Below are 14,368 nucleotides of genomic sequence, written 5' to 3' on the forward strand. Positions count from 1 at the left end.
AGTGCTTAACTGACTATCAGCCAGATTCATCAAGCCAAAATCGGCTCGCAAAGGGCCAGATTCTGAGAATCTGACCGCTATTTTTGCATTTGGGATTCATCATCCCAAATGCAAAAATCGCAATTCTAGAAATCGCTAAATTGCGAATAATTGCATTTAAGGAATCTCAATTATTTGAGATTCCTTAAATGCAATTCATGAACCATTTTAAAATTGCGAATTCGCAATCTGGGGCCGCTATTTACCGCGAAGTCTAACTACGTGGTAAATAGCAAAAACTTAGAAAAATGCACTTTAGATGCGTTTTTCTAAGTTGTATGTTACAACTTATTCATTCCTATGGGCCTTTAGGCCCATAGGAATGAATGGGAAAGCCATTCCTTATTTGCGATTAGCAATTGGCGAATCGCAAATAAGGAAGCAGTAGAAATCGCAAAAAATATTGCGATTTCTACATGCATCCCGTTTTGCGAGTCTTTAATAGCGATTCCTTAAAATTCGCTATTAAGGACTCGCAAAACAGGACTTTGATGAATCTGCGGGTAATCTGTTTCTTGTAGCAAGAAAAAGATGGACTGCCTACACCTGTATATCTTTTCAGACATAAAGAGGTCTTTTGCATTCTTCCATGAGCTTGTTTTAGTGTTACCACGAAGAAAATTATTTATTGACATTGGTTTACTAATCATTTTCAAACAGAACCTAGTTGTATATTTCTTTTTGCTTTCTTTTACTCCTATTCTGTTTATATCTGTATAGAGGCACAAACGCTGTAAAGCTCATGAGACGGAATTGAGTTTTGAGCAGAACGGCAAAAAAGGTATTAAGTGTCCATGTGGCCATTAGCAGTTTTATACATGGTCATTTCAAGTGGATAAAACCTGCCATCACCCAGCTACCTCACTCAGAAGCTGACAATTTCAGGCGGCTCGAGATCCACCAGAAGCACAAAGAATCTTCTGCTGAAACCTCGAAGATTCCGGAAGGAAAGAACTTACAAACGCTCCTTCTCAGGAATGGCGCCTAGGATCTGGAACTCACTCCCTCCTGAAACCAGGCTCATCCCCTCCACTTTTCTTTTTAAGAAAGAAGTTAAAGCTATCCTCATGGCTAAATACACCTGAACTGCCACCCTTGATCTTTAAGACTCTGCGTCGATATGTACTCTTGCTTGATCCATTTGCACAGCTGTTTTTACCTGTATTACCGACCTTACCCGATTATTATTACTTCCTCCTATCTGTATTTTATGCTCCCTCGTGTACCCACCCTCCCTTGCCTATGTAAAGCGCTCTGTTATCTGCAAAGATCTTGTTCGCGCTATATAAAACTTTCAAAATAAATTCATTGCACCGACTCTGGAAAATAAAAACACAATAATGTGCAGCCTGCAATGCATTGCCTTACTGTAGGAAACAGAAGCACGTTTCTACACACCTTATCACAAAAGCTTAAAAATGTCTTGAAAGATAGTGACTTGCTCGTGTGCGAAGTCATGGAGCAATGTCTGCCCATATAGCACATGTAGAGGAGTTCTAAAGAGGGATGTAAAAACTAAAAAAAAGTAGATAGTGTGAAAGAAAATACAGAATAAAAATCAATTTTTGAGACAGAATTCTGGCAAAAAACATGTTGGGTAGAAAAGGCTCCGGTAAAGAATACTTTTGGGAGATAATTTTACCATCCGACAGAGCTGAGCAAAACTGCCAAACTGTCAACTTCTTGTACACAAAGCACAAAATTTTTCGTTTTGCACAACTTCATTCTTTTCCAACAGGTCAGCGTTAGAAAGTGTAGGTGTACAAGAACGAGACTTGTGGTCACAAGCCAATGGGCCATACTGTGAGCAGCAGCCCTGGATCAGTGCACCGCTGAACGTCTGTATTAAGCCCTTGCACTGGCTAAAGAACGTCTGTATTAAGCGCTTGCACTGGCTAAAGTACAACCGTTTTAACCGAATATTTCTCCAAATTAAAGCACGATTTTCAGACCGGCACATCTCGGAAACAAACACCAAGCAGAGTTTGTTTCTTTGTGATTCTCACCACCTTGATGTGCTACTTCACTAGCCATCCTGTCAGGGATCGAGGTGAAACCTTCCACCCAGGCAGGCCTTTATTTCTGTCCCCTCATAGACTTCTCACATCTTGGCAGGGAGTCTGTCTTGACGGCAACAGCTGCAAGCTGTCAGCTAGGGTACAGGAAAGACTGGGGCAACCAGGTGGGCAACCTTCAAGGTAGCCACCTGGGAGCATGTCACATTAAATCCCACTTTAGGGAAAGGTTGGGTTTGATGAGACAAGTTGTTTGATACCAAACATGACATGTTTCAGTGGGACCGTAATGGAGCTGGCAACCTGGGTGTGCCCGGGTGCCAGCCCATGGTATCCCACTGACCCCTGAACTCTTATAGTAGCCCATAATGGAAGGAGGCTACTATAGGGGCATATAAGATTGCACTTATATGTCCATACCTTTAATATAATGCACTCTGCCTCCTGGGCTCAGGAGGACTACCTTAGGAGTGACTGGCATATATTAAAATTAGTGATGTGACCTTTCCACTCATGGTGATGGCAAAGTTGAGTTTGAGCAGTTTGCATTGCTCCTGTAGTCTGCAAAGTCAGGTCTGGTGTAATCTGTTTACTTGGGTCCCTCAGGGTGGCACAATCAGTGCCTCAGGCCCTGGTGATCCCATTCACTCCCATGCCCTGGATACCACTGGTACCACTTGCCGGGGACTTATAAGTAGGTTAAAGTCCTTGCCAATTGGGGTTACCAATTCATATGCATCATATTTTAGGGAGAGGCCCCTGGTACATGGGCCTGGTTAGCAGGTTCCAGTGCACTTTCAGAGTCAAAACCATCAGCATTGAAGAAACAAGGGTGGGTGTGGCTATACAAAAAGCACTTTCCTACAACTGATAATCAGGCACTGGAAATGTCTGCACTTTAAACAGTGAAAATGCATACAAACAGCTACTCTACTTTTGCTCTGAGCCAGCGGAACTGTTTATGGCACGGTCTTATCAGTTAGAAGTATGGGTTGGAGCCTAGGCTCTGCCACTGACAGTTTTCAAAAACCTCTTGCTATTGTCTCTGACCAGTGGTTATTAAAAAAGCCTATAGCTATATTCTGTAATTTTGTCACACTATGGACACTGTGACAAGCAAATTGAGGTTAGCGGTCCAGACAAGCTTGAGATATCACTTCCTGGAAGAAATAGGAGACTGGAATTGGGAGGGGGCGGGGGATGAGAGAAGAGTTTGCAGGAACACGCACATGTTGGAGGTCAGCTCCTATATCAGTGTGTAATAGTCTGGAAAAAAGCAAATAAAGAAACAAAGCTAACCTTGCAGCGGCCCAGAGTCTCTGTGCTGCAGCTGTCATTACAAATCCTTCCTTCAATCCCTTTTGGGAGCTGTCATACAGATGAAAAAGTTAAGTTGGCATCCAGGCAAACAACTTCCTGAAAGAAAATGATGACCACCTAACTACCAATTTCCAGATGAAAAGATGGCCATATAGTTGTTTACACTGGAAATGCTGCTACAAAAAACGAGTGCACTATCTTTCTTGGTGTCCAAATGGTGCATGAAAGAGTTGTGGTGTCCACCCTCATTGTTTTGCAGATCCAAGAAGGTCATAACAGTGTTTGGAGTAGAATATTGGCTTCGAGTGGATATGGGTAACACAAACTTTATTTGTCAAAATCCAAAGCATATTTTACATGGAAACCCAAAAATATGGAGTATCAATCGCACAGCAGATTAGGTGGCGAGTACTAGTCACAAAATGTATCATACTCCATTTTCAAAATCTCTGTTTCCCTGTGTAATTGAATATTACTCACCACAGCTGCCACAGCTCATCTTTAAGTGATACAAGGCAGACCTAAAAAAGCATTAAAAGTGAATTAGGTATAGACTAAAAGACAGGACCAGTTAATCTATCAGGCACGCAATTTCCAGAATGAACAGAGACTGTTTACCAGCAGTGAATCTATGTATACAACACACTGGCTTTGTAAAAAGTCCCAATAGGTACCCAGAATCAAGTACATTCTCAAGGTTATGATACACATTTAGAGGTGATTCACTGCTTGTTCCTCGAGTTTTAAATATGTATTTTGAAACCAACAGGGTACCTTCCCGAAACTCCCACCACAAGGTAGCCAATAACAGGTGGTCCAGAGAAAAAAGTGATATTGATGTCAACCGATATACCCAACGCGGTAGGGATTGGAATTTATCAATGCAGTAAATAGCAACCAATTTTGACGATTGCCCTTAAAATGGGGAATAATATGCAAATGTTGGTGCTTACTGCCCAAAAACTGCATGACCGATTATTTCCGGTGCATTTTTCCACCAGGAAATTTCGACAAGTTTGACCTGCCTAAATTTACTGGAGGGAATATGCTGAGGTGTGGTGATTATTACACTAGCCATAATTTCGATATGTGCTGTAATTTACTACACATAATTCAATTGGATAGACCAGTGGTCCCCAAACTGTGCGCCGTGGCTCCCTGAGGAGCCGTCAAACCTAGCTAGGGGAGCCGTGCACCAAACACTTTATTGCATTTAAAGTTGAAGGGTCTGTTGGCTTCAGTAAATCTATTTAGACTTAAACACATGATGCATATGATTTGTAAGTGACGTGCTTACAGCTGTAAATGTAGTGCTTAATTGATGGCATGTCGAGGGAGATGACCTCCATATTTCACTGGATCCCCATGTTCCAACACTTACAAAGTAAGCGGAAGATGCCTGATTTATTTTGTTAGACTTGTTAACAGTTTAAATTTTTTCCAAACGCATTTTACACCAATGCAAGTTATCAGAAAAGTACAGTTGTCCTGTCTATCAAACACACTAAGTATTAATAAATATTGACATTTGTACTTGAACTATAGGTACTTCCAGAACACATTTATTTCAGTATACACACATTTCCAGACAGGCCTGCTCTCTCCTTGAGCTTAGGAAAGTAAAACTTCATATTCGGCATAATGCCAACATTTGGAAGCAATAAAGAGGGAGGTTAAAAAAAAAAATCAGAGGAATTTATTTTACTTGCATTGATTTGAAGGCAATTTCAGGGAGGGGACAGCAAAAAGAAAGTTGTATGTGGTTTAAAAAATCATGAGCCTCCCTGCTGAGACAGGTATGTTGGCACGTATGACATGGGTAGAGATGGAAGTGCATGCAAATATTCTTCAAGCACAGAAACACTTTAGCAATGGGGCCTACATGCATAGGGATGCTATCTAGCACTTTAAGTGGGAAAAAAAGTTTGAGAGGGTACTCAAAAAAATTTAGGGGCAAAGAAGTGTAACTATGAATATTTTATTAGAGGCGCCGCCTTAGTAATATTAAAAAAACACCCTGCGTTTTTTATTATAAGACCTTCATCACCTTCGTCCCAATTATTTTCAGAGAGAAAAATGCAAGCACTCCTGAGGCCGGGCTTACATCCCCCCCACCCTCCATAAAAAGTAAGAGTAGGGAACCACGTGCAATGGCCAATGGGTCAAGGGAGCCGCGGGTCAAAAAAGTTTGGAAACCACTGGGATAGACACTAATTTGTGACAAAGACAATGAACTGACATAAAAATAAATGTATCATATATTTGAGGATGCATCACAATTTACATAAGTGGAATACAGTTTCAAACCTATCTGTCTGATTATCTGTTATATTTGTTAGCACTATTTGCAATTACCTAAAGGTTGCTTCTCCCAGAACTACCAATCTAAGTGCCTTATTTGTTGAACATCAGAATATCATCCACAGAAATATTGTAATATTGTATCCCAAACATTGTTTACAAAAATATCCTATTAGGTGGATGGGGGGGGGGGGTTGTAAATGATGTTGAAGACATAATAGTTATGTCAGTAAATAGTCTGTTAAGGAGTATTCTAGTACTAGAACACCACATTTCTTGGCATTTAAGACCTGACTTTCCATAGAATCCCCTTGCATAAATTCCCGCACTATAAGGAAAGTATGGTGAACAAAATGTTGTCATAGATTGTTGTGCATGGTATACCACCTCTGCAACAAAGCAGAGGGTGTTCCCTTCCCACACAATTTTAAGTGTGGCTGTTAGTCTTTACATTATTTTTATCATTATCTTAACTCAGTGCCAACAAAACCGAATTCATGAACGTATTCCACTCCTGATTTGATGTTGACTTTCTGCACAAATCTAGGTACACGTGCCAAAAATACGGTCTTAAGTTTTCATTCTGTTTATACATTCATCTCTTGAGTGCAAATTTCCATTCTAACATTTTTAACCATATTTTTTTTTTTACTCATTTGCAGCACTTACGGCAATAATCTTTAAAGACACATCAAGGCAATATTGCATTTCACCAATAGCAATCCTAGCAATACAAGCTAACATTACATTTCTCTATCAAACCTCATAAACAGTTTGATAATGTGCATATCATGTAAAGTTTAGTAAATAGGTTTAATTGTCAGCAGACCCCTTATCAGGATTGTGTTGTGTCTGGAAAAACGCAGAAAATATGTATGAATCAACCAATCAATCATGTGTTTGTTAAGCGCGACTACTCACCTGTAAGGGTATCAAGGCACTGGGGAGGAGGGGAGGTGTAGGTTCCAGTCCATCAAGGAGGGGGTCTGTTGAAGAGCCAAGTTTTGAGGTTTCTCATGAATATGGAGAGTGATATTGCCTATCTGAGGTGGAGTGGTAGGGCGTTCGAGGCTCTGGCCGCGAGGAAGGAGAAGGAGTGGCCTCCTGATCTGGTCTTTCTGGTGTGGGGGACCACGGCGTAGGAGAGCTGGGCTGAATGTAGGGTCCTTTGGGGTGCGTGGACTTTGAGTCAGCTGTTCAGGTATGCTGGTCCGGTGATGTGGAGGGCTTTGTGTGCGTGAGTGAGGATCATGAAGGTGATTCTAGTCTCGATGGGGAACCAGTGGAGTGTGGGGAGGAGCTGGGAGATGTGGCAGTGTCTTGGCAGGTTGAGGCGGTGTTCTGGATGTTTTGTAGCTTGAGGGTGAGGTTTTTTATTTATTCCGGCGTAAAGTGTATTGCCATTGTCGAGTCTGCTGGTGATGAGGGTGTGAGTGACGGTCTTTCTGTGCTCAAGGGGGATCCATTTGAAGGTCTTGCGTAGGAGGCGGAGGGTGTGGAAGCAGGAGGATGCGACGGAGTTGATCTGGCGGTCCATTTTGAGCTCTGAGTCCAGGATGACAGCGCTATGAAACCATCCGGTGTACGTGCGCTTTATAAATCATTTTTAACATTAACATTAACATTTAACATTAACATTAACATAATTCCAAGGTTGCATGTGTGGTCCCTGGGGGTGGGTTTCCGAGGGCGGGGGGCCACCAAGTGTTGTTCCAGGCATCGTGTGTGGGCCAATGATGAGTACTACTGTTTTGTCGGTGTTGAGTTGTAGGCAGCTGCTTTTCATCTAATTGGTGACATCTTCGATGCCTTCTTAAAAGTTGTGTTTTGCTGCGTTGTGTTCGTTGGATATGGAGAGGATGAGTTGGGTGTCATCCGCGTATGAAACAATGTTGAGTCTGTGGGTTCTGACGATGGGGGCGAGCGGAGCCATGTAGACGTTGAAGAGCGTGAGGCTGAGGGAGGACCCCTGCGTGACTCTGCGGGTGGTTGGTGTAGGGTCCGAGAGGAAGGGAGGGAGTCTGACCTGCTGCATTCTGCCGGAGAGGAAAGAGTGGATCCAATCGAGAGCCTTGTCCCGGATCCCTGCGTTGTGGAGTCTGCGTGTTAGGGTGCGGTGGGAGACTGTGTCGAAGGCCACTGAGAGGTCGAGGAGGATGGGGGCTACTGTTTCTCCTTTATCCAGTAGGGAGCGGATGTCGTCAGTTGCAGCGAGGAGGGCGGTTTCTGTGCTGCGTTTTTTTTTATGAGCCCAATATCACTGGAGGACCTCTCGGACATTCTCATGACCTTATTCAACATATTTATTTCGCTCTGAGGAAAATATGTAAACTCAATGTAAATATTTGAATGGCATATGTGTGTAGTTAGTATAGCAGGACGTGTTCTTAGTTCACATCCTATCTACCTTATTGGAGCTGTGTAGTTGTATTACAGTTTTGACTTGATGTTCGGAGGTTAGGCTTGTGTGTTATTCTTGTTGCATTATGTATAGTGCTACAAAGGATTGTAAACTTTTTTCCTCTGTTTGTTCACTCATTATTACTTCATTGGTTTCTCAGGGGAAATTTGGGTTGTACAGCATGCATTAGGTGTCTGAGCTGTGTCTATCAATAGGAATGTCTTTTACGAAAATCTGAATGTGCAACCAGGCTATATATTGAAATGAATACTGAATCTATGAAGAAGTCATTAACCTTCACCAATTATTGGGAAGTGTTTTCCACCAGCCTATTTACTAAGATGTGACAGAAGGCAAGGGAAGTGTACAAAAGTATTATTATTATAGGATTTTAGGGCCAGATGTAGGTGTCCAAATACCGGTCGGAAACGGCCGAAAATATCGATTTTCGGCCGTTTCCGACCGGTATTTGGAGATTGGTATGTAGGGGCATGTAAAATTACAGAATCGGTAATTTTACCGATTCTGTAATTTTACTGATTCGGTAAAATACCGAATTGGTAAAATGACCGATTCTGTAATTTCAGATGTAGGTAGCACTGCTTTCAGTGCTACAAGGGTTTAAGAATTCTTAATTTACCACCAACTAGTAGTTGGTGGTAAATTAAGAAAATCATTTAAAAAGCATTTTTTTTCCTTTTTAAACAGTGCCATGTTGCAGACATACATGCCCTGAGGGCATGTATGTCAGCAACATGTGCACCCATGCACAAATGAGGGGTGCAACAGGGTGTCAAAGTGACACCCTGCCACCCTTCAATATTTCCCCCAATTACCGAATCGGTATTTACCGATTCGGTAATTGACATTGATTCCTATGGGCCTCAAGGCCCATAGGAAACAATGGCAGTTACAGACTCGGTAAATACCGATTCATTAATTACCGAATCATACCGATTCGGTAATTAATTCGGTAAATATACCTACATCCCGATTGCCAGTTCTTAAATACCGAATCGGTATGATTCGGTATTTAAGAATCGGTAATCGGGGATTACCTACATCTGGCCCTTAGTATTTTACTTGATCCCTTTAACATGTAGCATGACCATACGTGTTATGATGAATGCGAGTAATGCTCTATTGTAATGTTTGCCCAAGTAGTCCACGCACCTTGCCCTTTCTTTTCAGCTTTTCTACCGAGTTATTATACACATTTTCAAACCACCTAGCTAAATGTGGTAATCGTGTCACCTAGTAGCTCCAGCAGTAATGTAATATATTGATACACATACGGCTGACAGTCTCATCAAATTGTTATACTTTACCTTTTTACACAAACACACACACACACATATATATATATATATATATATATATATATATATATATATATATATATATATATATATATAAATATATATATATATTTTACACTAATCTCCCAAACCTCCACAGCAGCGACGGCAGTGGCGAATAGAAGAGACGGACCCCCACGGTTATAGGCAAGATGTTTTATTCAACCTTTCACGGGCGACGCGTTTCGAGCATCCAAGTGCTCTTGGTCACACACTGAACACCTGTGTCAGCTGTTTTTTATATATGCGTGCTATTGTGCTCCTCCTATCGTGAGTTTACACACCTACTAGTGAAACACATGACTAGGCAGAAGACACTGAAGAAATACTATACGTGCATTCTTCAACATTTTTTGTAACCAACTTGTACATCATTAAAATGTAAATTGTACACATTACATTACTGCATAAATGCAAGAAGTAATAATTGAATCTCTCTGGTTAAACAATATTAGTACATCTATGATATAACATTCAACAATATATATACATGTATGATGAATAAAGTGCAATCTTATCCTTACTGCTTAAATGCAGAATACTACACTTGTAGACCATTATATTATCAAATAGACCTTCATTGAGTAACCTGAAGTGTCTACAGTCAGTCTATAAACACTGTGTCCTTTGAATCATTCTTGAAATGTATAAATATTATTTTGTCTCACCCAGATCCAAAATAGCCACAAAAAGTCTATAGCTAAGCCATGTGCAATTTCATAATTTTGCGTGCTTAAGTGATACCCACTACTGTGAACCATAAATGCTGTACAACTACTAAATAAAGAAAAAATAGAAAATAGTATCTACAATACTGTACAATCTATACTAATTTATGCTAAGATATAATATAAGATATATATGTATATATATATATATATATATATATATATATATATATATATACATACATATATCATAGGTCATGTGAGCAAGGCACTTGGGTGCCGAAACGTTATGGAACCGACAAGCAAATAAAATATTCACCACCGTGAAATTTGGTCCGTGCTTTGTGTTCCTGCGCATGCTGAGGGAGAGTTGCAACGCGCAGGAGACTTTGGTCGTCAATATATATATATCACCTCGGATCCCCTGGGCTCACGTAGTCACCACAGAAGTCACGGCACCACAGCAGCTGAGTTAAAGTTTCAAGTTTCATTATTACACAAACACCATGTGCATTTAGCAACAGGACGGCCTACGCGTTTCGACTATACTTAGTCTTCAACTGTACTATATATATACGCACCACCCTGTGAACTATTGGGGGCTACGAAGCTTTGTATTCACGGAGCCGGAATGTGGGTCATCCGTTGAGGATTAATGAACAGTCCTGTATGCCGAGGCCCATCTGAGGGCTTTTAATCTTTTCAACAGCAGAATGCAGTGCACCCATTTGGGAATCAATTTGCTGACTACAAGACCCTGAAAGCTATGTGTGCTCATCGGAGCAGCCCATTGGAGGGAGATAATTGTGTACTTAATGGGAGTGGCTCAGCTTAGCACGCAAGACTGTCGGACCTCTGAAGAAAGTACAATCGGCACTGAAACGCATCAGGCGAAAAACAACAAGACCACTGTAATCTCATATTGGCATGCAGGCTGTTTTCTACCTATTAAAGGCTTGTAGCCACAAGGTGTCCGAGTGCGTCTCTGCCTAGGAGGGCAATCTGGAGCTTTGATATATATATATATATATATATATATATATATATATATATATATATATATATATATAGGAGTGTATGGTTTTAGCATTTGATTAGAGCAACTTGAATTTTTTTTTAGCATAGGTCAACTTATGATGGTGCCTTTTTATTTATCAAAGAAGAAAGTGTGTTAAAATTAACTGTTTCCATTAAGCTTAAGGTTACTTTGCATGTGTTTGTTTGATCAATGTTTTAAATATAAATGCAATTTAATATTTGTGGGGATTTAGGTTACAGCATGTCATACCGGTGTGTGAATAAGGGATAAAGTATTGCCTGCCGTACATTATAAAGATGTTGCAAGTCACAGAGGAGTTCCCTAAGCATATAGAGGAAAGAGGCCGAAGGCTGAGTTCCTTAACAAGGTAACAGAACTCTGAGATGACTGGCAATATCCTTATCATGTACTCCAGGGGTACTTTATCCCATATAATACATGGCCACACCATCACTTATTACCTCAAACCACTTAAAACCTTGTTTGTAGCTCTTTTATGTGAAAGAGGGAGTATGTTTGCAAAAATAAGGAATACCAATAAAACCTCTGGTTTAAAATTAAAACACATAAAAAATCTGTTGGATATTTGATAAAAACAGATGTTAGAAACAGTTCAATACACGTGCTTATCAAGTCAAAACCACTTTAATCGATTAATTAAAATCATAAAAGGTACACAGTCAAATTACATCACACGCTTCATAAATGCTTTGAGACACGAGAAATCATTGTAAGTTATGAAAATAGAGCAGAAGAAGGAAAAGCAACGTTGCCTTTTTTGTTGCTTTTTGTTTAAAATCTGTTTATGAGTATACAATTCAAATAAGAACAATATAGCCATCAACATTTTTATTGCTTTTAACAGCTGCTTCAATTATGCTCCTTGACCTGACCTGCCTTTCACCTCGGCTGCTGGCTTTGGCAGCAGGCACTGTGATGTCAGAACACGACTGTAATAACTTATAATAGTCAAGTTCTAACGTCTTTTCATTATAATCAGCGGCTGGGTGCGTCACTAGTCGCCAATTATAAAGAAATTAGAGACTCTCGTTTATACAGGGATTACAGAATCCCATGCATTTTCTAGAGCGATAGATATGAAATAATTGATTTTGCGAGAATGTATCAGTATATCCCATATAGCACCTAGAGGAACACCTTTGCAAAATTAGTAATTATCACATCAGATAGCTCGCATATGCTTTTGCATTGATTTACAAAAGATATTGCTTACTTAATTTTAAGAACCCAGGAGCTTCTCAAGATGAGGGTATACTTCAAATTGATTTTATTACATAGGGATACAGAAGTGGTAGTGCTGGCCTACTCTGTGTTTGCCATCTTTTTACCCACATTTATACGTGAACTGTAAAAGAAGGGAAAACATGTTCTTTCTTGACCTTGTCACTCAGATTTCCCAGGCTGGAAGAGAGGACCAAGGTAGGTACAGTGAAGAAACTACAGAGGTTTAGAAGGTGGAGGTAAGAAGTAGGTATTACATTTGCAAAAATTAATATAACTTGACATCACGAATTATAAAGATACAGTTGCAACTTGGGAAATATAATATATCTGCCCAGTGAGCTTTCTCAAAGGTGTTTTGGAGTTCCTCAAGTCTATACCTGGTGCACTAATGCTAATGGGAAATTTCTATGATCAACTTTAACATAAATGTTTCAATTTGTCAGAGATATAATTTTTAACTTTGTCGATAAGCTGAAGCAAGTGCTTCATATATCATAGCCACTCATCTTTTGTGTCTGTCCTAGGAATACAAGTATTTTTGTCACTGACTACTCCAGTTTGCATGTTTTCCATATCTTGCATGTTTTGCGCAGGTTTAAAAGGATTTCCCTAGAGTTTGACTCTTTAGCAAATCATGCAAATATCCAGTGGTGCATGCAGAAATATGTGGTGGAGATTTTTAGAAAGCGTGGCCAATTTAGTACATCAAAATAATATCACATTTACTTATTTTAAATTTGAGTCCTTTTGCATAGCTGGAATTGGTTACTGGTGCTGACTTTCCGTATTGATCAAAAATAGTGCCAGTAAATTAAAATCAGTAGTTTTAAATTAGCAGATCTGTACTCAATAAACTTGCATTAAAAACTGAACTGTGCCATACAACAGGCTGCAAAACAATCAGGTAAAATATACAGTACATATCATAAACAGAAAATTGTCATTTGTGTTTTTTTTAAAGCGTTAAACAAAATGAGCTAATCAGTATAATACAACATTTTAAAGATATTTGAAACATGTTTCCATACGGCATAACCAACTAAATATTTTCCCTTTAAATAATGTATTTGAAGGGTCTTATTTAGAGCTCTATTTGAAGGGTTTCATTTAGAATTAAGTAGTAAGGGAAAATAGATTCAGAGGCATACTGTCCCAAAGGAGGACGAAATTCCTTCAGTAGATACTTCACCTGTCTTGTCACTTCTTCCACAAATGGAAGGATTTCCCATTTCCATCTAGTTCTACATCAGCACATCAAAACTGCTGACACAACGACATAAAGAGATGGCTTCAACCGAGTAAGAACATGCTAAACAGTTTTGTGTGAACTTTCATAATCAATGAGTCACAAAACTCATAAACAGAATTTGTTTGGAAAATTAATGACTTTGCTTGTTAACGTGAGCAGTCAGCTTGAATGCCATTATGTCCACAAAATGACTGTAGAAGAACAACTTATTTACAAGTTTATTAATAGCAAATATTAATAAGTGAATACCTTCTGTTGTTGCAAAATTTCAGTCCCAATCGAAAGGGTTCATGAGGCCATCCCACAAAAAGAACTCCATCATCATCTGGGGCCCATAGAGCCTAAGAAATAGCATATAGATGGGATGTTAAAATTCATTGTGTTCACTCCTCAGACATGGGTCGACTAAATATTTGTAATTAATCCAGTAGCAAAATCTATTCTTAGTTGTGTTTAGCTGTTGTTCTAGCATAATACACCAATTCTATCATCCACAGTCAGAATCACCAATCACATTTTCCCTGTCCATACGATTTTTGTCAAGAAGAAATAGCTGAGCCACGTAGGTTTCAAGAGTTTCCTAAGATTGTCCTTCCTAGCTTCAGACAGTCTAATGACAATGGTATAAGGCAATTTTAAGAATGTCTTAAGCCAGGGAAAAACTTTGATTTATCAGGCTCATGTTTCATGAGAAAATCGTAGTAAATCAGATCTTAGCTCTGTTTACCGAAAC

The 14,368-nt window shown here is 39.7% G+C and overlaps 1 protein-coding gene across 1 annotated transcript in view; it reads right to left on the reverse strand.

Annotated features, from left to right (window-relative positions):
* LOC144783326 (acylamino-acid-releasing enzyme-like) overlaps positions 1 to 14,368 on the reverse strand; it is a 352,393-nt gene that overhangs the window by 170,048 nt on the left and 167,977 nt on the right. The window contains exons 8-9 of the mRNA XM_078662358.1: positions 13,885 to 13,976; positions 3,855 to 3,895 (exon numbers count right to left, since the gene is read on the reverse strand). Of these exons, the coding sequence (XP_078518484.1) occupies positions 3,855 to 3,895; positions 13,885 to 13,976 (133 nt within the window). The remainder of the gene's footprint in view (positions 1 to 3,854; positions 3,896 to 13,884; positions 13,977 to 14,368) is intronic.

Source organism: Lissotriton helveticus, chromosome 9 (genome assembly GCF_964261635.1).
Source record: "Lissotriton helveticus chromosome 9, aLisHel1.1, whole genome shotgun sequence".
Lineage (NCBI taxonomy): Eukaryota > Metazoa > Chordata > Amphibia > Caudata > Salamandridae > Lissotriton > Lissotriton helveticus.